This window comes from Ursus arctos, unplaced genomic scaffold (assembly GCF_023065955.2).
Source record: "Ursus arctos isolate Adak ecotype North America unplaced genomic scaffold, UrsArc2.0 scaffold_5, whole genome shotgun sequence".
NCBI classification, from domain to species: domain Eukaryota; kingdom Metazoa; phylum Chordata; class Mammalia; order Carnivora; family Ursidae; genus Ursus; species Ursus arctos.
In genome coordinates, this window is record NW_026623067.1 from 81,383,335 (window position 1) to 81,404,817 (window position 21,483).

Genomic DNA, 21,483 nt, shown 5'->3' on the forward strand with positions numbered 1-21,483 from the left:
CATCTAACTTGATTGATACTTTATGTCTGGCTTCTGAATGGAGGAGGTAGGCCGGCACGGGAAGAACAAGCAGTATAGGACTCCGCTGGAGGGATAAAGATGGCCATCCATACATATACAGACACACTGACTCACTGAAGTAGAAGACATGAGTTACCTTTGAATGTCTTTCTGAAACATAATTTTTACAACCTGCAAAGCAGGGAGAAAAATACTGGATTCCATCTCCTCCACAGACAGGATAATAATATGATCGCAAGCAGTTACAATCGGTATTACAAGGAGCGGTCAAGTTTCCCAGTTTTCCTGTCCTGTCAACAAGAAATGAAATAAGGGCAAATTATCTAGGTTATAACTTTTAATGCACAGTTCAGAAGCATTGCTATATCTTGCCATTCAGTCAATTATATACTCGCTCAACACATACTTAATTATCAAACGAATAAAACAAGTAAAATGTCTGCCTTTTCACACAGATTTTAATTTCTTATGGGAGAGAGAGAGGCAGTATAAACAATAATCATATAATGTATGTCAGTGATAAGAAAAATAGGCAAAGTAAGCAAATAAAACAAGGCTTCTCGTTTGGTACTAGATTATTCTTTCAAGGGGTGGCCGGGAGGGGAGTGCTGATTTTGTGAATGGTGGGACACTTAGCAGCATCCCTGGTCTCTATGCACTAGATGCCGGTGCATCCCTCAGTTATGACAACCAAAACGTCTGCACGCATTACCAAATTTCCCTGGGGTGGGGGCAAAATTTTAAACCTAGAAGGACAAATAAAATAATGGTATTCAACATACTCATTTTATCGGTGGGAAAACTAGGGCCCAGAGAGATTAAGTTACTTTTCTGTCTTTGCCAAATATTCCTGGTTCCCAGGCTCAGTTCTGTTCCATGCTGCTTTTGAATAGGATGCAGTATCTTTGATAAGAACAAAGGGTTACCCTAAGCAAAGACACTTCTCCAGTTCCTATTTATTCGTTCATTCAACCCATAAACATCGAGCAAATGCTGGGCCCTATGCTAGGTATCAGCTAGCTGGTAAAGCTGTGTGAGGTCCTCAAAGATTTCACAGTCTAGGAGCAAAGATGGACAGAGATAATTATACACGAATATGGTTGAGTGGTTATAGTATCTACAAAGTGTACTTTAGAAGCACTGACGAAGGTCAAGGCAAAGTCTGGGTGAGGGTCTTTAGGAGCTACTGTCTGAGCAAGTCTTCAAGGATGAGTAAGAGCTGGATAAATGGGGCATGTGCAGGGTACTTCAGAGAAGCTGGTACAAAGGCATAAAGGTGAGAAAATCCCATCCTATATGGACAAATATGAATGATGTCTGAGGCGGTGAATGATCGGAAATGTAGTTACAGGGGTCAGGGACCAGATTACTGGGGGCTTTAACCTATTTTTATGAAGTAATCAAAGTAGTTTTACACTGGGAAGTGATACTGTCAAAAGCACATGTTAAAGAAATAACACCAGTAGTGATACAGGGTATGAATTTAAAGAAGGGAGACAAATTTACAATATCCCAGACAGTAAGCTATGACAATAGACAATATGTAGGGGAACCAAAATAGAACATTTGATTAAAGGAGACAGATTTGAAAAACATCTTGGATACAGAATCATCCAAAATATTGGATGCACGATTTGGTGTTAAAAGATGGGAATAGGATTAAACAGTCAAGAGTGACTCCTGTCTAACTTGGTGTTTTGGTAGAGAAGAACTAGTTTTGGGGAAGACATGATGGATACAGTTTTATACACATTGAGGTTAAGAGTCTTAAAATTTGGTGAAGAAATCTGGCCTGGATAGCTTAATATCGTTTGCATATAGGAGTGGCTGAAACCATGTTAACGGTAAGATCAGCCATAAGAGGAGCTAGAGTGAGAAGAGTACCAAGGTCTCAGAAGTCCACTTATTTCATGAATACATGGTGAGCTCCAATTATGTGCTAGACTGTACTTAAGTGGTGGAAATAAATCTTAAATAAAGAGAGACAAAGAGATAGAAAAAGGAAGGGAGGGAGGAAGGGGGAAAGGCAGGCAGGGGTGGACAGAGTGAAAAGGATAATAAAAGCCCTCTTCATAGTAACCATGAAGCTAACTTCCTTGCTCTGGAGGTCAAGATCAGTAATTGAGTGATTTATCTAAAGATTAGAAGATAACAACTGCTATGTTAGAAAGCGATGATATTTAAGGGGTAGGTGGAAAATAAGGAGCTCATGAAAGGAACAGACTAAAAGAGAACAAATTGGAAGCAAATCAGTGGAAGTTTGAAGGAAAGGTGTTCAAAGAGTAAATTCTAACTAATTTGTCACTCTGCCTGGAGCCTCTTCTCCTAATCGATTCCATAGGCTGCTGCTAGATTTCTTTATCAAGCACAATTTTACTCACAAAAGAAAGCATTATGGTCTACCCACACTAGTTTACAATACAGATAGAGAAGTACAGTCACTAGAAAAATACTACCCCTTCATTTCTAGAAACAGCCCCTACACAAACATTTTTAAATTTAAGTTTTCCAATGTATAATTCTCACGCTATCAATAAGTGACTATAAGAACATGAAAATATAAGACAGTATGATGCAAACTTCAGTAGAAACAGAGAAATATAGCCTATATTCCTTATTTTCAAGCCTATATAAGCCACCTAAACCTATATATTTAATAAATATTTACTGCATGAGGTAAAGGGGAAACTATTATTAGGAAAATAGCCAATCCTTGCAAAGTTGATTAAGTGGTCTTAATATATACGTAGCATTTTAAAAATATATAAAGTATTTTAAATTTTAAAATTTTTGAATATTTAAAAAATATATACATGTGTATAAATGCACACATCTATATATATGAGTGACACATTTATCACAAATAGAATTTAAATGCTAATTTCTTATTTGAATCCAAACTATTCTGTCATTATGCCTCTACCATAAGTAACGATTTTCCTAAACCTATTACAGCATCCTAAAATGTATGCTTCTTTAAGGTGCTGTTTCAGATAAGCAAAGAAATTCTAGCTAGAGACCAGATAGAGAAAAAATACTGTGTGTACTTGCTACAATGTTTCATATTTTATGAAGTTCTAAGTATAAAGTAAAACACGAATCATCACCACCGACACTGATTACCAAAACAGACCCAAACTGCCTATAGATTGTCAAGGCAATAAAAGAACCATGGGAAGTTTTAATAACTAACAGATTCTAGAAATGACAGTCTCCTTTCAATTGCTGTGCCCATATTAAACATTTAAGAATGAATTCATGTAAAATATTATAAATACTAATAATATCCCCTGAAATAATCACTACTGTTGATCTTAAGTTTTTTTATATATACTGTTTAACAAGGGTTTTTTTGTTTTGTTTTGTTTTTTTAAAAGATTTTATTTATTTGTTTGACAGAGAGAGGGAGACAGCCAGCGAGAGTGGGAACACAAGCAGGGGGAGTGGGAGAGGAAGAAGCAGGCTCCCAGCAGAGGAGCCCTATGTGGGGCTCGATCCCAGAATGCTGGGATCATGCCCTGAGCCGAAGGCAGACGCTTAACGACTGAGCCACCCAGGCGCCCCTGTTTAACAAGGTTTTAAATGAACTTATTAATAAGCCTAACTCATTAATTCATAGTTGAAAAAGCTGTTTTTAGCCACCTGTGATTACATGACAAGGGCAAAGACTTCACATCACTCTGCTAGAAACTCTACGTTTTCATAACTACTTCTTTCTTCCACTAAGCCTCTTAGTCTATTCTTTCCATAAACTACTTTTTCTTATACAAGTGTTTCTTGGATGAGGCTCTACTGGCTGCCCATGATACATACATTTTAATAGGCAGCACGCAGAGCTAAAATTGAGAATTTGGGGCCACAGAGAAAAAACAATCTGACAATGTCTCACCTCCTCTCTATTTTTAACTATATTTATATCTAACCACACACATACCCCTAAAACTGACACCTTCTCACTTGTCTTCCTTCCTATCCATAGGCTAAGGACAACTTATCTGGTAGTAACTCGTGTTTAAGGTTAAAAAATAGCAAATAGATTTACATTTACATCATTCATTTTTCAAGGTGATTAACTAGTGTTAAAATTTCCAGAAACTTCTGTTCTTCCAGAAGGAACATACAAAAACAAACGGTTTCTCGGGATATGTTTGGGTAAAGTTTGTAGATGTGAAAGTCAGGTCTGCAGAGCTTACCTCTACCCACCTTTCAACATTTCCAGATACTTTTTTATTTATAGGCACATGACCTAAGTCCCATTCAGAACGGTTCCTGAGCCTAGCCTTTACTTTCTAGCATTTATGGCTAACATATTTTCTTTGCCTTTCTCTCTTCTCAAAGCTGTTTTTATCCTTAAAGGATATGTAAGCCCATACCCTTCCTGAATCTTATTAAAGGAAACTGAAAAGCTCTCCTTTTGAATTTCAGAGCCTTTTGTATGTCTCTTACTACCTAATGCATTGTTCATTTACCATTTTATTTCCCAATCTCTCCGGCTACATTGTAAACTCCTTTAGAGTAGCAATTTTGTCATAAAGGTCAGCCAGAGGATGTAGTCAACAAATCTTGAATAAATGTAATGGGATTGAATTTAACATTGCTTCAGAATGCTCAGCATCTCATTAATGTAAAGGAATGACAGAAATGAACAGCAACTACAAATCCTAATTGTTAATGGCAAACTCATCCAAAGTACATTCTATTTAAGTTATCTGAATGCCATATTCTACAAAAACTGTGGAGTCCTTGACTTGGGTGGAGTTCCAGCTCCCTCATCAGCCTCAGACACATGAAGTGAAACAATTCAAGCAGCAATGCAGGCTATAAAGGATCACTGTGCAACGCCCTCCTGCCTGATCCCCTAACTCACAGTTTAGGATTTCAAAACCAAACGAGGTAAAGAAAGATAAAATGATCACACCAGTTATAGGTAAAAACATGTTTACAGGTCAGAACAACAAGAAGTCATTTATTTCTCAACAATAAACATGAACTCCTAAAGTAGAAACAAAAATAAATTAAAAATGAAGTAGAAACAACAATCATTAGTATAACCTAGGACTAGCTTCATTTTAATTTCTCTCCTAGACCATTTTCAACCCACCAATTACATGAATTTCACCATAGGGAGTCACCTTCATCTTTAAATACTTAAATCAATAGCAACATAAAATGTGAAATTCTCCCTAGGAGGTGAATCCCTTCAGGGCAACGACTCTGTTATATTCATCTCTGAACATAGTACCAAGAATAGAATAGGTGCTCCTTAATTGCTCTCTGAAAAAAATACCCAACATTTAATAAGATGTCAATTATTTAAACGAAAAAAAAAACCAAAACAAACGTATATATTTTTTTATAGGAAAAAGTTTTGCAATTAAAAAAGCCAATCTTTCATTATTTGACTCAAGAAAGCATATACTTGGAAATATGCGCATAGTTCATTACTCTGATATTAGTATCAAAAAGCACTGAAATATATTTACCCATTATACAATTCAGACACACCGGCAAATGGCTCATTTTCACAGTTGGCATAAATAAATACGAAACTCAGCGCAAACGCAAATAACGATGTGAGCAAAGAAAACTTCATTGTGTTTTTACATGTCATTTTGAGTTTTGAAACAACAACACCACCTAAAATCTGACCAAGAGCGGCTCCAGGAATTAAAACAGCCCCTGATGAGAAAGAAGACACAGAGAGTGAGAAAACATACAAGTGTACTCGGTTACTCATACGACGATTGGAAAGCATCAAAACCAAGCACAGTACTGTTTTAACAGATGAATACTATAACATGATTAAGAAACATATGAATAAAATATTGGTTATGTCAAGAAATTCATAAAATTAATGTGTTGAATATTAAGATCAGCAAATATTCTCTTTTGCTACACAGCCTCTGTGTTTCTCATCTATACAACAGACTGTCTAATGTCAAAAAATCAGAAACTTGTATCAAAATCAGTATAGTTTAAATTTTAAGAAGTGGGCTATCCAAAATGATACACTAATACACATTTAATGTGGTAAAGTAAAATTATTAGATCAAACTTGAACAAAGGGGGAAATGGTTTACCTGCAAGGGTGGCTGAAAAGCTGGAAGACAATCCAAACTGATTTTCTATAAATTTAGGTAAAAATGTAGCAAACCCAGTAGTAATTAAGGCTTCTGAAGAAGCTGACAACACTAAACACATAAAGACAGCATTCCGCATCAAATTCTAAAGAAAAAATACAGTTCATCAAATGAATAGCTATGATTATACCACAAAATGTAACATCAGAATAGCAGCACGATGAAATGGCAAAATTTTTAATCAACACAGTATAATTATCTATAAAATTTCAGCATTTTCTCCAGTATAAAAGCATAAATATGGAATATTAATAGCTTTATATATACTACATTGAGAACATGTATACATGCAGCACCTAGAGAACTGACAGGTGATTCGTCAGGGGGGTGACTGTGCCTTATCATATGCAAGGACTGGGTAAAGGAGGTAAAAGCCAGCGTGGAAAGGTTCCCTTCCCCAGTCTACTATAAATCACCATACATTAAATCTACCCCTTGTCCGATTTATTCTACTGTGTTTTGAATTTCCGTGTCTAGTAAATGAAGAACTCAGACTACAAGCACAGACAAGAATGGTCTCTGAGTTACCAAATTTGTATTGTTCCACAAGTAAAGGACTCAATAGTTAAGAACCTTAGGGAGTTATAGAGTAATTTTAAATGTGGATTGCTGGACTTCTCAGAATCTTCTTCATCTATCAGGGGAGAGTATAGAGATTAATAAAGCCAATTTATCTAACCATAAAGTGAAACCAAATTATAGTTCTGGAATATTAAATGCAAAAAAAATTTCTATCAAACAAAATACACACATGCACACACCCACACCCAGGAGTGACAAAGGGGCAAGGTAAGAGAGTTAGAAGTCAGATCCAGATGTTCTAATATAAGAATAACAATAGTGACAAAAGGAGAAAAAGTACCTGAACGAAAACATTCACTATTTTTTTTAAATAATAATAGCAGAAAATATTTAAATCTTCAGATTAAAAAAGATAATGGATTCCTGGCAAAGATTAATGAAAAAACACATATATGGAGGCGTAACCTAACAGACTGCCTGAAATTAAAGATAAATGGAAAAATGTATAAATTTGAAAATGGAGATTAAAAAAGAATCACACTAACATGGAACTTCTCAACTACAACACACGTAAGTAGAAAAGAGCAAGATAACACCCACAGACTTCCAGGACTAAAAGAATATGATCCGAAAGTGTCCACCCAGTCAGAAATATCGTTTCGTATTCAAGGATGCTTAGATGGTATCCTGCCTGACGAAAACTAGCAATAAAATACCATACCGAGAGGGACCTGAATCAGAACCAAGACCTGGAAGCACAAAACCGTAAGAATAAAAAAAGCAGCAGGGATGGCAATATACATAAGAATTTATAAAATAAATAAAATTAGTATTAAAGAAAACAGTAGTTGGAATTAAAAATCATGAACGATCTCAGCAAAACACAAGAATTTGCCTGCATGGGAGAGAACAGAGAGTTGAAAGGTGGGATAAATGGAGTAAGAACATTTTAGGCTTTCATTTAAAGGGGGAAATGAAAATAATTGAAAAGTAAATAATTTCAGATCTTGAAAAGGTAAAATTATAAACTCCTGTATGTATAAAACTTTTATGATGCTAAATGGAAAGATTGTTTTTCTAAGAAGTACAACAGAACAGACCATAACACTTGTTTCTTTAACCTCACACTCAAACCTAGTAACTTACTAACTGCCACTTCTTTCACTAGAGAAAAATACTGGTTTGACATTCTCAAATTTATATTTACAATTCAGTGACAACTGACTGATCCATTACATGAGGGAAATGGCGAGGAATAATGATTGGCTATAGTGCTAATGGGGAACCACCAAATATTGATATTGCCAATAAGATAACTCATGTTCTTTCAACCATTCTAACCTGGAATCGTTCTCACTTACTCAAAGCATAATAAAATTAAATCTGAAGTTATTTGTTTATAAGAGCTAGAACTATAGTAAATAGGCAAACAAAAATGCATCAGGAAAATATCTGTGTGTATATATGTACATATTTATTCATATGTATATGTAATACATACATCTACCTATTTATATGTGGAGAAGGGTGTGTGTGTGTGTGTGTGTGTGTGTGTGTGTGTGTGTGTAATGTTATTTTACCTTTAGAGCAGCTGGAAAATCTTTCAAGCTTGTTCCAAAATTCTCCTCTGTTTGTTTTAAGGAACTATTCTTTTCCTGATGAGTCTGGCAAATTCTTTCACTATGAATTTTTGCTGTACCTAAAAAAATAGTAAAGGTACTTGGTCTCTCACTTCATTCTTCATTTTTTAAAATGCTTACTTTTTAACTGACACACACTTCTATAAATATATAAATTTGTAACATAAGCCATTTTCTCTCTTTGTCAACAAAACTGCACAAGTATCTATGTATATAATTTGTCTGTCCTGAGAGCTAGTATTATTCCTATTAGCTAAGGAGTTCCAATCAGTCTAGAAATTAAGATGAGACAACTTTTTTCCAATGACATATTTTCCTTTACAAATATCTCTTAAATTCTTTTCTTCCTTTAAAAATGGATCTCTTTTTCATCCATTATATATTAAATGAAGTATGTTTGAGGCTCTTTTCTTTTACTCTCTTTAATTCTAACATGCTTTGCAGATGAAATATTTACCATGTATTACCATGGTAATTCCTTTGATTTTTAATAATGGCACTGTGAATAAATCTGAGAAAACAGTCAATATATGGAATTATAAGTTGGATGGCCCAGGGCAGAAAGAAATCAATGAGTCCACCTACTTCTATTCTGTCAACTTTTCTTTTGCCCATTCTGAAAAGTTAATCATCTATCGTGTTACATGTAACTATAGAAACAACTACTTACCTAATTTCTGCCTAGAGAAAAATACTTCGACAGATAATGTATTTGAACTACATGATTATATAGAAGCAAAATTTTACAGAGAAAGGAATGGATATATTTTTCTATTAATCTTTTCTTTTTTAGGCAAACTAATATTGAAATATGATGAAAAATGAGTATACTACAGTATTAGTTTGGTGACAATTGAAAAAAAAGTACTTGTACTCTCATCAACAAATAACATCAATGATTTAAGGCAGATTGATTGTTGGTTAGTGAGGAACTGAATGCAAACTATGTTTGAAAGATCCCATATCTTGCATATACACAAAGCAAGATTCCAGATAACACAGGAAACAAATTTTTTATTAAGTATATACATAATATTACTAATATGTTATATAGTATTATATTATATAGTATATATATTAATATAGTTATTAATATATAATATATTAAATATATGGTAAGAAAGTGGATATATACAGTTTTATTGCTTTTATTAATAAAGGAAATAAAGGAAAACCATGAGTATTAAGATAGCTACCCAAAATTTCCTAAAGACAAACATTCAAAAGTTTGCATAGGCAGACAACTGAATTTCCATAAAACAATGAATTTTCTAGGGTTCTTAGAAATTATAAGCAACCCTTGGCCTAGAATTGGAATAAAACTGCTTGGTTTTAAAGGAAATATGTTTACCTGGTAAATGTTTTGGAAAGCATAGAAAAGGTATTATCAAAGACCAAGCAAAGAGCCAACACAGAAGAAATCCAATCCACCATGCCCCCAGCCATCGTGGATCATCTTCAGTGATAGCTACGCTATAGGACAGAAAAACAAAATGTAAAAGTCAACCCTAGCTTATTCATTGAAGTGCAGTTGTGATAAGTATATAGTTTGTAATTCAAGCACATATGTAGGGGAATAGTATTAGAATACCCAACATTTTAAGTGGAGTCATTGTGCTGTGTCAGACAGCAGAGAGCAGGCATAAATGAGAGCTATAAAAATAATGGCTTACAAAATATTTCAAATGGTAATACGACACAGAAGTGTAAAATATTTAATCGTAAATATAGGTATGCTGAATACCTGAAAGCATACATAGAATTTCTGAACATTGTTTACCTAACTTTGGCCAAGTTTTTCTTCTCTATTATACTGAGTACATCTTACAGCAAATCACTGATCTGTGTTAAAAGCCCACACACTGTGCTTCAATTAAGGCATTCATTTAAATGTAAAATTCATTTATTTTATTTATTTATCTATTTATTGAGCTATAATTGACATACAATATTATATTGGTTTCAGGTATACACTATAATGATGCAATATTTCTATATATTACAAAATGATCACATTAAGTCTATTTAATATCCGTCACCATATAGTTACAGAATAGTTTTTCTTGTTTTGAGAACTTATAAGATTAACTCCCTTACCAACTTTCAAATATGCAGTCTAATATTACTAACTATAGTTGCTATGTTGTATATTACTTTCCATGACTTAATTATTTTATAACCAGAAGTTTATATCTTTTGACTCCTTTTAGTCATTTCACCCATCCCCCACCTATGGTAACCACGAATTTGTTCTCTGTATCTATGAGCTTGTTTTTTTGTTTGTATGTTTTTTTAGATTCTACATACACACGAAATCATATAGTATTTGTCTTTCTCTGACTATAAAGTTCTTAAAGTAATTTATTAACAGGGTTTTATAGTGATTCTCATAGTTTTATATCAATAGGTTTTTCCCCCAAACACACCATTCCTACAACTCATGTAATTCTCCAATGAAATTAAAAATCTTCCTTAAAAACTCAGCTCTCTGCTTCAAGAATTTTCTCTGCATATTTTTATATAGTCTCTAAAATATTAACCTGGGAATAACAGCTCAAGGAACAAATCACATATCCATAACCACATTTTCTTATTCATTACTCAGAGTCACAGTTTTAATTCCTAGTGGTAAAATGAGAAAATATGGCCTCCCCCAAAGGTCACTAACTTCTCTATATTCAGGAAAAAGAGAAGGTAACTTAGTGGTTAAAAGGAGGATTTGGTTAGCATTATCTCCTCCAGTCCCATCCATGTTGCAGCAACGAAATAAGTCAAGCAGAGAAAGACAATTATCATATGGTTTCACTCATTTATGGAACATAAGAAGTAGGAAGATCAGTAGGAGAAGAAAGGGAAGAAGAAAGGGGGGGTAAACAGAAGGGGGAATGAACCATGAGACTATGCACTCTGGGAAACAAACTGAGGGCTTCGGGGGGGGGGGGGATGGGATAGGCTGGTGATGGGTATTAAGAAGGGCACGTATTGCATGGTGCACTGGGTGTAATACGCAAGTAATGAATCATGGAACTTTACATCAAAAACTGGGGATGTACTGTATGGTGACTAACATAATAAAAAATATTATTATTAATTAAAAAAAAAGGAGGATTTGGGAGTAAAAAAGATCAACCTGAATTCATGCCTTAGCCACTTACCAACCTCTGTGTAACAACTACCTAATACGATTATTAAAAGGATTAAATTAAGTGCTATGTAAAATAAAGTAACACACAAAACCCATGTTATCTATAAAGTAGTATGGGGTAAATAAACATTACCTATTATTATCCTCTATGGCCACAGTTAAAACCACACAATTGTGATTCCTATGACCATACCAGAACTATTACAGAACTTAGTCTGAGAATCATAGACTCTTGAGGCTTTTCAGGCTATCTACATCCAGCTAAATCTACTAAAAGTACAGCCCATGTTGATTAAGTTCTTCTTTCTGAACAATGCATGGAGTCCTAGATATGTATTTTGAAAAATTTCACAGGTGACTTAAGCAACCTTATTTATGAATAAATGCATTATAATGAGGGTGGTATAGCATTAATTCATGAAGTAGTACAGCTAAAACATTATATAAAAACTGTGTGTATTCAGTTTTGTTTCCTGAAAAATCCCTCATTCTATCTGAGGAAATACTTAGAAAATGTTCTATGATGTTAACATTATTAAAATAAAATAAATTTAAATAAAAGAAAAATAGATATCTCCTTGCCTTTGTCCCATACCCACATCAATGTACAAGGTTAGCAGCTGTCCTCCCAACACATAGCCAACAGCAGGGCCTAATATTGACATACAATAGCCAATTCCTAGAAGAACAAAGACATCGAAAATGGTCAGCTATACAATTTTGCTATGAATGTCTTACAGTAGTGAAGAAAAAAATATTTTATTGTAGAAAAATTGAAATGATTAGAATTACAACAAAATTACACTTATTCTCAGTAAAAAAATACAATTTGAATGGTACCACTTGTTAAGTCGAGGAGCTTAAAAATATTTTTAAAATAAATATAACTATAAAATATGCTTTAAATATATATATATGTAATTCAAAGTAAAAGTTGTTAGACTATAATAATAATTGCAATAAACCCAACAACTATAAATTCAGGGAAAATTAGATAATGTTAAATGGCAACAGAGGTAGTACATCTACTATTACCCTTTACGTATGATGATACTGTTTACAATTCTTATGGAAGAAAATACTGTGAAATGAGAAGCCTTTTCCACTCTGTACACACTCTAAAAGCAATCTGTATTTTGCACTACAGCAGCTGATTTTAAAACCTGGATCTGGTGATTAACCTGTTTCATAAAAGTAAGCCGTTAATTTAAACTCCCGCACGTAGTGATCTTCCATTTCTACTTGCAGCAGAGTTAAACTGACCTTATTTCGCTCAGATATTTAAAATTTTGCCATATGTGACATTTAAATTTTTGCAAAAAATTATGCATACATTAGTATCTTCATATATTACCACCTTCTGAATTTTTTATTAACTAAGACTCTCATTCACATACACAAAAGAACAGAATCTATCATACCCAAAGCTAAGCATATGTCAATGGTAAAAATAACTTATGTACTTGACCAAGTTTCCAAAGTAGAGGTCATGCAAGGTGATCTTCTGAAGGACCACTGAGCCGGGATTCTGAAAGAAAGATCTAAAAAATTGGAACTGATTTTTTTCTGGGCATATTTGCTGATTCTACAAAAGACACTGGGAGGGTTAGCAATCCTTGCTAGTCTCTAGGAAGTAGGGAAACCAGAGTTGCAGTTCAGGGCGCCTAACTCGGGAGTTAGACCATATAAACTTCCCCCACCCTACATTTTATGTTGGCACCTAGGAAGCTATACTCTAAAGGTAAGGGTGGGTTAGAAGGAGACTTGCCCACAGAGTAAGTATACCTTTGTTTCAAATAAACTCAATCTGTGAAGTTACATCGAGGGGATCCCAAATATATCAGAGATTGGGAATTTATTAAAAAACACACAGAGTGGGGTTTGGAGAAAAAGTGTAGCATAAAACACCTTTATCAAAGTTGAAATGAAAGAGACACAAAGCAGATTACTCAGGACTCAACTGAGGATTACCAAACTGGAAAAATCAATTAAGTCATGAAAAACTTAGCGAGAAGCACAAAAACATAAAAACAAAAGATAAAAAATATAGAAAAGAGTAAGATAAGAAGAATATATTTTTAAAAGGCTTAGCATACATGTAATTGGAGTCCTAAGAGAGGAGATAATAGAAGTTATATTTAAATAAATAATCATAGGAAATATCTTAAAGCCAATAAAATATATCAAACAACATATTTATGAAGTCATATAAATCCACAACAGGTTAAATAAAAGGAATTTTGCACCTATACACATCATATAAATAAAACTGATAAAAATCAAATGCAAAGAGAAAAATCTTCAATAGCAAACATATATGAAACAGTGGAAATGAAAATACAAAGGAACAGTATTTTTAAAGCACTGAAAAAAAAAAATCAATGGCCAACCAGTTATCTATTCCTAGTGAAAATATTCATCAGGGAAAAGGGTTAAAAAGAACATTTTTAGCTAAAGAATTCTAGGATAGCTATGATCAGGTATGTGGTAAAAGTATCAATTAACATTAGAATTTCATAAAATCAAGTTTACATATAAGGTCATTAGTACATGAACAGTAAAATAGGATATATCCAGGAAGTTAATAGAGGGAAGAAATGAAATAATATTAAATTATCCAAAAGAAAGAAAAAAAGGCAAGAAATAAGCACATAGAGTAATTAGGAAGCAAAGGTTAAGATGAAAGATTTAAACACAAAATAACATTAATGAATTAAAAAGTTCAGTAAAAGAGCAAAGATTGTTAACCCAAGGAAAGCATCAGAGAAATCAAGGAAGAAAGGGTGAATGGCCTAGAAAAGTTTGTGAGGACAGATATGCTGCATTAACCACTTTTTATAAAATTCATTCTAAAAGGGAACAGATTTTGACCACTTTCATTTTGCCCGTTTTTGCTTTGTTATGCATAAAATGTGTCTCATAGAAGAATGTAAGGAATCACTAATAGATACTGTTTTAAAAGAAAGAAAGAAGGAAGGAAGATTTCGAAATTCAAAGATATAAAAAGCATAAAAAAGGAAGGACTTCATGCAACAAAACCTAAGTATTTAGTGAAAAATACTGGTTATCTGATAGTGAAAAGAATACATGTATATAACATACTATAATGAAGATAAGTGTTTATATCTTCCTTAACAGAAAAATAAGAGACAAAATTAAAATGAGTTTCCCAGTTTGTTCCTTTTTTTTTTTTTCCTTTACCCTCAAAAATTGCCATGAATTCCTACAGTATAGGAAAGAGTTAACATAGCAGGCCTGTGACTGTTAACTTCAGAAAGACCTGTCGGCAAGGTTGGCCCTCCGGCTGGCTGGCGTGTGGAGTTTATTTAACTGTCCGGAGAAATGCCACCATTCCATAACTAATAAGGGTAGCTCACTGTACCAACACTGTATGAACAATGTGGTTTTGCTGACTACTTGTGTTCCTTTTGAGAGTCCAGAACTCTGATATATGCAAGGCAGAGGGTCCTGACGTGATCAACTCCCAATAAAATCCTTGGACACTGAATCTCTAATGAACTTAAGTGATAGAAAATATTTCAAACTCATTGCTGGCAGAATTAATTGCAGGCTGTATGGCTCCACTAGGAGGAGCTAAATCTTGGAAGCTTGCCCCCAGTTTTTGTCTGCACTTTACCTTCTGCACCTTTTCCCCTGGCTGATTTTGCTTGGTATCCTTTTGCTGTAATAAACCATAGCTATGAGTATGATTATATGCTAAGTCAGTCCTGCTACGAATTTATGGAATCTGGGATGGTCCCATGGGCCTCCACCCCACCAACCGTGTTTCCTATTTTTGTGTGTTACTAAACCGTAAAGATTAAAACTGTCTTATGAGAAGTATTGATCAGAAGAGCACTTCAGAAAGGAAATTTGTTGAACTGGGAGAGTGAAAAGCATCATCACTAGCTAATTGAAATAAAAGCATTGTTAAATTAGTAAATGCAAGAAAAGTTGTACTCAGCTGGAACTTACAGAAAGAGAGAGAATCAGAACTTGCGGAGAGACCAAGGCAAAACAAGTAGAGAAAATAAGTAGAAGTGTCGTGGTTTTCACATTACAGAAGAGCCTAAGTAGAGTTAGTGGTCTCTGTCAGAGTTGCATTGAACATATCTGACTTCCAGTGACGATGGCAATAGGTTCTTGCTATAGACTGAATGCTTGTGTCCCCCCCCCAAAAGTCCTATTGTTGAAACCTAATCCCTAATATGATGGTAGGAGGTGGGACCTTTGGAACTGATGACATCATGAGAGTGGAGACTTCATCAGTGAGATTAGTGACTTTATAAGATGTCCCAGAAAGCCCTCTCTTCCCTTCTGTCATGTGAGCACACAGGAAAAAGATGAATGTCTATGAGGTAGGAAGTGGGCCTCACCAGACACTGAATCTGTGGGTACCATGATCTTAGACTTCTCGGCCTGCAGGGCTGTGAAAAATAAATTTCTGTTGTTTACAAGCCAACCAGTCAATGGTATTCTGTTATAGCAGACTGAAAGAACTAAGACATTAGTTATTAGAATAGTCAGCTGATAAAATGAAAACTGATAAAATGAAATGTGAAACATATTAATTTAAGCTAAGGCCATGCATAGCCTAGTAAGCTCTACCTTGCAAGAGTATCACAGAAGGAATTTAAGAGAAACTTAAGCTACCAAAAATTAGATTCCCCACACCCCAAGAATTGAGCCACATATAATAAGGATTAAACTGAAATGAAAAACTCCACAGAATTTCTGGGCACTACCTCATGGTTTCTTTCGTTGACTGTAGTCAGGTCTATGTAGGATGTAGTAAATCAGGTAGAATGGCACAGCTCCATCTCCCCGCCCTGTGTAAATGAGCCTGAATTCAAGTAATCTTGATAGCCTACTGCTTGGATGGCACTTCCAGGAAGGCTGGCGTGCCCAGGACAGGAAACAAGGCAGGATGTCAACAAAACTCATAACTGCATTTAACTGAAGGGCATGTGTCAGTAAGTAATGAAACAAAAACAGTCATATTGCTATATCTACCGTCTACTGGGAATCTAATGGAAATACCTATGAAATTACAACTAACTTTTTAATAAGCATCTATTATGTTTTTACTTATAAATTAAACAAGCAATAAAATGAAATGATACTGAAACATTTATTACAAAGAAAACTTACCAATGTAGAGAGAAGATTTGTGTGTGGGCACAGATTCATCAATAAAGGCTGTTCCCAGGGTATAGAGAGGAGTCCCTCCTGCTCCCAACAACAGTTGTCCCAAGATGAAGACATACAAGTAGTTAGAAAGCGAAGAATTTGAAAAGGTACAACTGGTTGTATTCCTTGTTGCTATGCAAGTACCTTTGGGGGGAAAAAATTAAATTGTGAATTTACAGAAATTTAGCTAATAAGTGAAATATCTATTTTTATCAATTATACTTGCCTAACAGAACCTTCTTTCTTTCAATCACTTCACTTTGATTAAACCGTTCTTAAATACATACATTACTAAAGAAAATTTAAGAAATATTATCACATTAAAATTTAGACATTGTAGAACAAAACTGAGAAACATTAACAATCAAAATTAACAAAGTTTGGGGTAAGTTAATATAAACACAATTGAAGCAAGTGGTGCCAGGGAAGGAGTTTTCAGATTAAGGAAAAAAAAAAAAAACTCGCCTTTATTTTTCTTTCCAAGTCATAAATACAATATGACCAGCATACTGAATTTATCAATCAATACCCCGAACACATGTGAAAAGTGTACTTAGGTCATATGATATTTTGGTCAAAACAGCAATTTCTTAATATTCACTAAAAAGCCATAATACTTGAAGTTATGTCTGTCTAGTTCTTTCTTGTAGCTCAAACTACTTTATTAAATTTATTTTTTTAAGCAACCTTTGGCCCTACAGAATATTCTTCTGAATATCATCAAAGGAAAAATGGTTATTTTTAAGATTAAAAATCACACTCAAAGGCTGGATATTATGTAAGCCCATTATTTCCTAAATTCACCTGATAATATTAATGAATAAAGATGTTTGTTAAAAATACATCCCCAGCACTTTTCACTTTCTTTCCCTTTAAAGCTGGTAATATCCAGGAAACTGCATTTTAACAATATCCTTAGATGATTCTATTTTCATTTCCTTAATATCAGATCAAGATGTATTACTTCCTGAATGATGAGATGAGTAAGACCCCCAAAGCACCAATCCTGAAGACTCTTTAACTGGTCCACGACCATCGAATTTTCAGATGCAGATTTTATGCATACAATTTTTATTTTCTTAATTTAAAATTTAAAATACACCCTATAATTTTGTACATACTCATATTATAAGAGGTTGATGAATATGTTGGCAAATAATTTGTATTTATAACTGAACTAAGTCTGCATTATTTGGCTTACCTCCCTGGTCATGTCAGACATTTGACCTGTGACTTCCAGTTTCAATATTCACTTTCCTGGAGGTAGCAGATTAGACTAAGAATAATCTCTTATGATTTGATACACTGCAAAATTAAACATACTTCCATGTATTTCTTGGTTTATTATTTTTTCCTATTTCTTTTTTATAATAAAGAAATATCTTTTTGTAGTAATCTAGTAGATACTCTGACCATGTGAGTATTCTGTAGGGTTTTGGTATTTGTTTTTTTCCCAGAGGAAATAATCCATGAAGTTTCAACATGTTTGTTTAAGTAAATTTTAAATAGCACAGAGGAAGATCAAGAGAAATACAAAACTCTCCCTTACCCTGCCTGCCTCCCCTTCATGCTCTCCCATGTAACTCAGATGGAGGTAACAGCTGATGTTAACAGTTCTTTTTATTTTTTTTTTCAGACACACATTCACACAGTTTGTGTCCATTTACTTTTTTTACACAAGTATGATAATAATAAACATACCACTCTTATACTCAACGACTTCCAGATTTCACTTATGTTCTGGACATCTTTGATGTTGAAATTTAACTGTATTTAAATTTCTTTGTTGGCACTGCCGTAACACTCCACAGCATAAATGTCGTATAACTTACTTAATCGACAATTTCAAGTACAGTTTCAAAAAAGTGGAACTGCTAGGTCAAAGTGTATAAATATTTATATTTTGATATTGTCAAACTGCCTTATCAAAAAGTTAAACAAATGTGCATTCACACCACCAATGCAACAACACTTTGCATAATAAATTAAATTACTACCAATCTCTCTGGTTAAAAAAATAGGTGCACATGTGTGGGTATATACACACATGTATTTTTTTAATTCAATTTTTTAGGTTCATCAATACAATTAAGCATTTCTTAAATGTTTATTGGCCACTTGCATGTATTTTCTGTGAATTTTTAAAATTTACTTCATAGGTTCCAATTTGATATTTGACTTATGGAGTTTTCCCTTCTCTAAGACTACATATAAATTAACATGATTTTATCATAGCATTATTTTTTACTTTACAGTTGACCCTAGAACAACACGGGAGTTGGGGCGCCAATTCCTGCACAGTCAGAAGTCCATGTATAACTTTGGACTCCCCCGAAAATGAACTACTAATAGTCTGCTGTTGAAAAGAATCCTTACTGGTAAATAGTTGATTAGCACATATTTTGTATGTTTCATGTATTGGGTACTATATTCTTATAATAAAGTAAGCTAGAGTAAAGAAAATGTTAAGAAAGTCATAAGGAAAATACATTTACAGTACTGTACTATATTTATAAAAAAAAAAAAAAAAAAAAAAAACCTGTATATTAGTGGACCCACACAATTCAAACTCAGGTTTTTGTGTCCTCAACTGTATTTTTACTTCATATGTAATACAGTTTAGTGGGAAAAGATTGGGATGCAGTATTCTGTTGGATTAACCAAAGATTATCTTTTACTCAATTTCTTGGGTGCAGGTTTATTTTTGGATATTCAGTTTTATGTCACTGATCTTTTCAGTCTTTCTTTGGACCAAATCTCTTGTAATTACTCCAGCTGTCTAAGCTTTGAGATATCAACATCTCATCCCACTATGACCCATTTCACAGTACTACAGGAAAGGCTTGGTAACAATTAACATCTTCTTGTATCATTTTTCCCAAGGAAACGAGACCTAAGATCTACTTGTGAAAACTACTATATCCAATGTATTACCCTCTGTATTATTTCTGAATAATTCCTTTCTATTGCTTTTCTTAGAATTGATAAAAAGAAATGACATATCACGCCACAGAAAGGCTTGGACGAATCTTATATATTGCTAAGTGAAAGAATCCAGCCTGGGGAGGTGGGGTTAAGATCACATAGTAGTAGCAGGACCCTACGCTTGCCTCCTCCCTTTGACACAGCTAGATAAATATCAAATCATTCTGAATACCCAAGAAATCAATCTGAGAACTGAGAGAACAAACTGCACAACTAAAGGGAGAGAAGAGGCCACAACATGGAAGGTAGGAGGTGTGGAGATGAGACGTGACTTGGGTGGGGGGAAGGATCACAGGTGCTGCAGGGGGTGGGGGGAGCCCTGATGATGGAGAGTGGAGACAGATAAAGTGAGGAAGAGATAGAGAGAAAGAGAAAGGGAGTGAGCGCACATAGCACGCAGGGGATTGCACAAGAAAAACACTTACCCCAAACCAAAACCTAGGAAAATGAGAGGCGCTGATTATGGTGAGTTGGAATGGAACCAGCAGAACTCAAAAACTGGAGTTTTAGAAATCCTTATCATGGTCAGTATGGAGCCCAGCAGGCACAGTGGTGCTCCTGTGTGTGGGGAGGGCAGAGGCCTGGGAACAGACATCGAGATATGAGGATACCCTAGGACACACTGGGGAAGATAGTTATTCCTTCTTGGAATGCATTTGGGAGAGGTGGCATTACCTCTCGGGGGACAAAGGAGACAGCGGGCACCATTGTGCTGCCCAGTCCCTTAGCATAGGGGTGGAGACAAATGTGCTAAAAGCAGCTAGCCTGGACACTGGCTTTTTGCTGTGCTTAACTCTGAACTTCAAACTCCTGTGAATTGGTCTGGGACAAATCGCACAAGCCACGGCATGGTGAGACCCTCCTTCAGAAGAGTAGTGTAGTCTGTGCTGAGCCGGGGCCCTAAAGTTTGGAGTTCTGAAATTCAGCTGGCATGCCTGAGCTAAAACACAGGTGCGCTGCAGCACCAGGAGGACAGACAGTCTGGACATAGACAGGATGAAGGTAGGGATCTGAGGAATGCCTGGGACACATGAGGGGAGAGTGATCGGTCTTGTGCAAGGGCTCCCCAAACAGCATTTGGCATGAACTCTGGAGACCAGGGAGGGGGCTGGCGCTATTTTTCTCTGCCCCACGTCAGCATGGACTAACTTCTGTGAGCAGAACAGTGCCAACAGTGAAGGTCTCAGCCGCTTACACAAAGCCCTACCCCCCTTGCTCTGCAGGTGATTCTTTACTAGGGCAGGCATGCCTGGGAACAAGAGCAGCACAAACGCAGCACCCCTCCCCCAGAATACCAGCACAAACCTTCCGCAGGCAAGTCTACTGACCACAGAGTGCTGCAAAGCTTCAGCTCTAGTGAAAATAGGATCTGGCCCCTTTTAACAGCAGACCACAGCACACCTAGTTAAAACTCTCCACACTCTGGACAGGGTCCAAACACATCCCACTGCGGGAATGGAGAAACTCTGCAGAAGACTGACCCAAGGGAAAGAGCAGCCAAAATACAACAGCAGAGTGCACACGGCACATATCAGAAACAATGCCTGAAGTGCCAGGCCCTGGAGGTTATAAAGCTATCACTCTCAGGAGCAGGAAACATAGCAGGCTTTCCTAACACAGAGAAGAAGACAAAGATCTAGAAAAAATGCCAAGGCAGAGGAATTCATCCCAAAAGAAATAGCAATAAAAGGTCATGGCCAGAGAGCCAATCAGAATAGATAATAAGTAATATGGCTGAGCCAGAATTTAAAACAACAATCATAAGGATACTAACTGGGCTTCAAAAAGCAAAGAAGACACCAGAGAATCCCTCACCACAGAGATAAAAGACCCTCAAACT

The 21,483-nt window shown here is 35.2% G+C and overlaps 1 protein-coding gene across 1 annotated transcript in view; it reads right to left on the reverse strand.

The window, feature by feature from the left end:
• The window catches only part of SLCO4C1 (solute carrier organic anion transporter family member 4C1), a 63,296-nt gene that overhangs the window by 13,268 nt on the left and 28,545 nt on the right, over positions 1–21,483 (reverse strand). The window contains exons 3-9 of the mRNA XM_026498558.4: positions 16,620–16,802; positions 12,051–12,147; positions 9,675–9,796; positions 8,264–8,382; positions 6,102–6,246; positions 5,505–5,700; positions 158–311 (exon numbers count right to left, since the gene is read on the reverse strand). Coding sequence (XP_026354343.2) covers positions 158–311; positions 5,505–5,700; positions 6,102–6,246; positions 8,264–8,382; positions 9,675–9,796; positions 12,051–12,147; positions 16,620–16,802 — 1,016 coding nt within the window. The remainder of the gene's footprint in view (positions 1–157; positions 312–5,504; positions 5,701–6,101; positions 6,247–8,263; positions 8,383–9,674; positions 9,797–12,050; positions 12,148–16,619; positions 16,803–21,483) is intronic.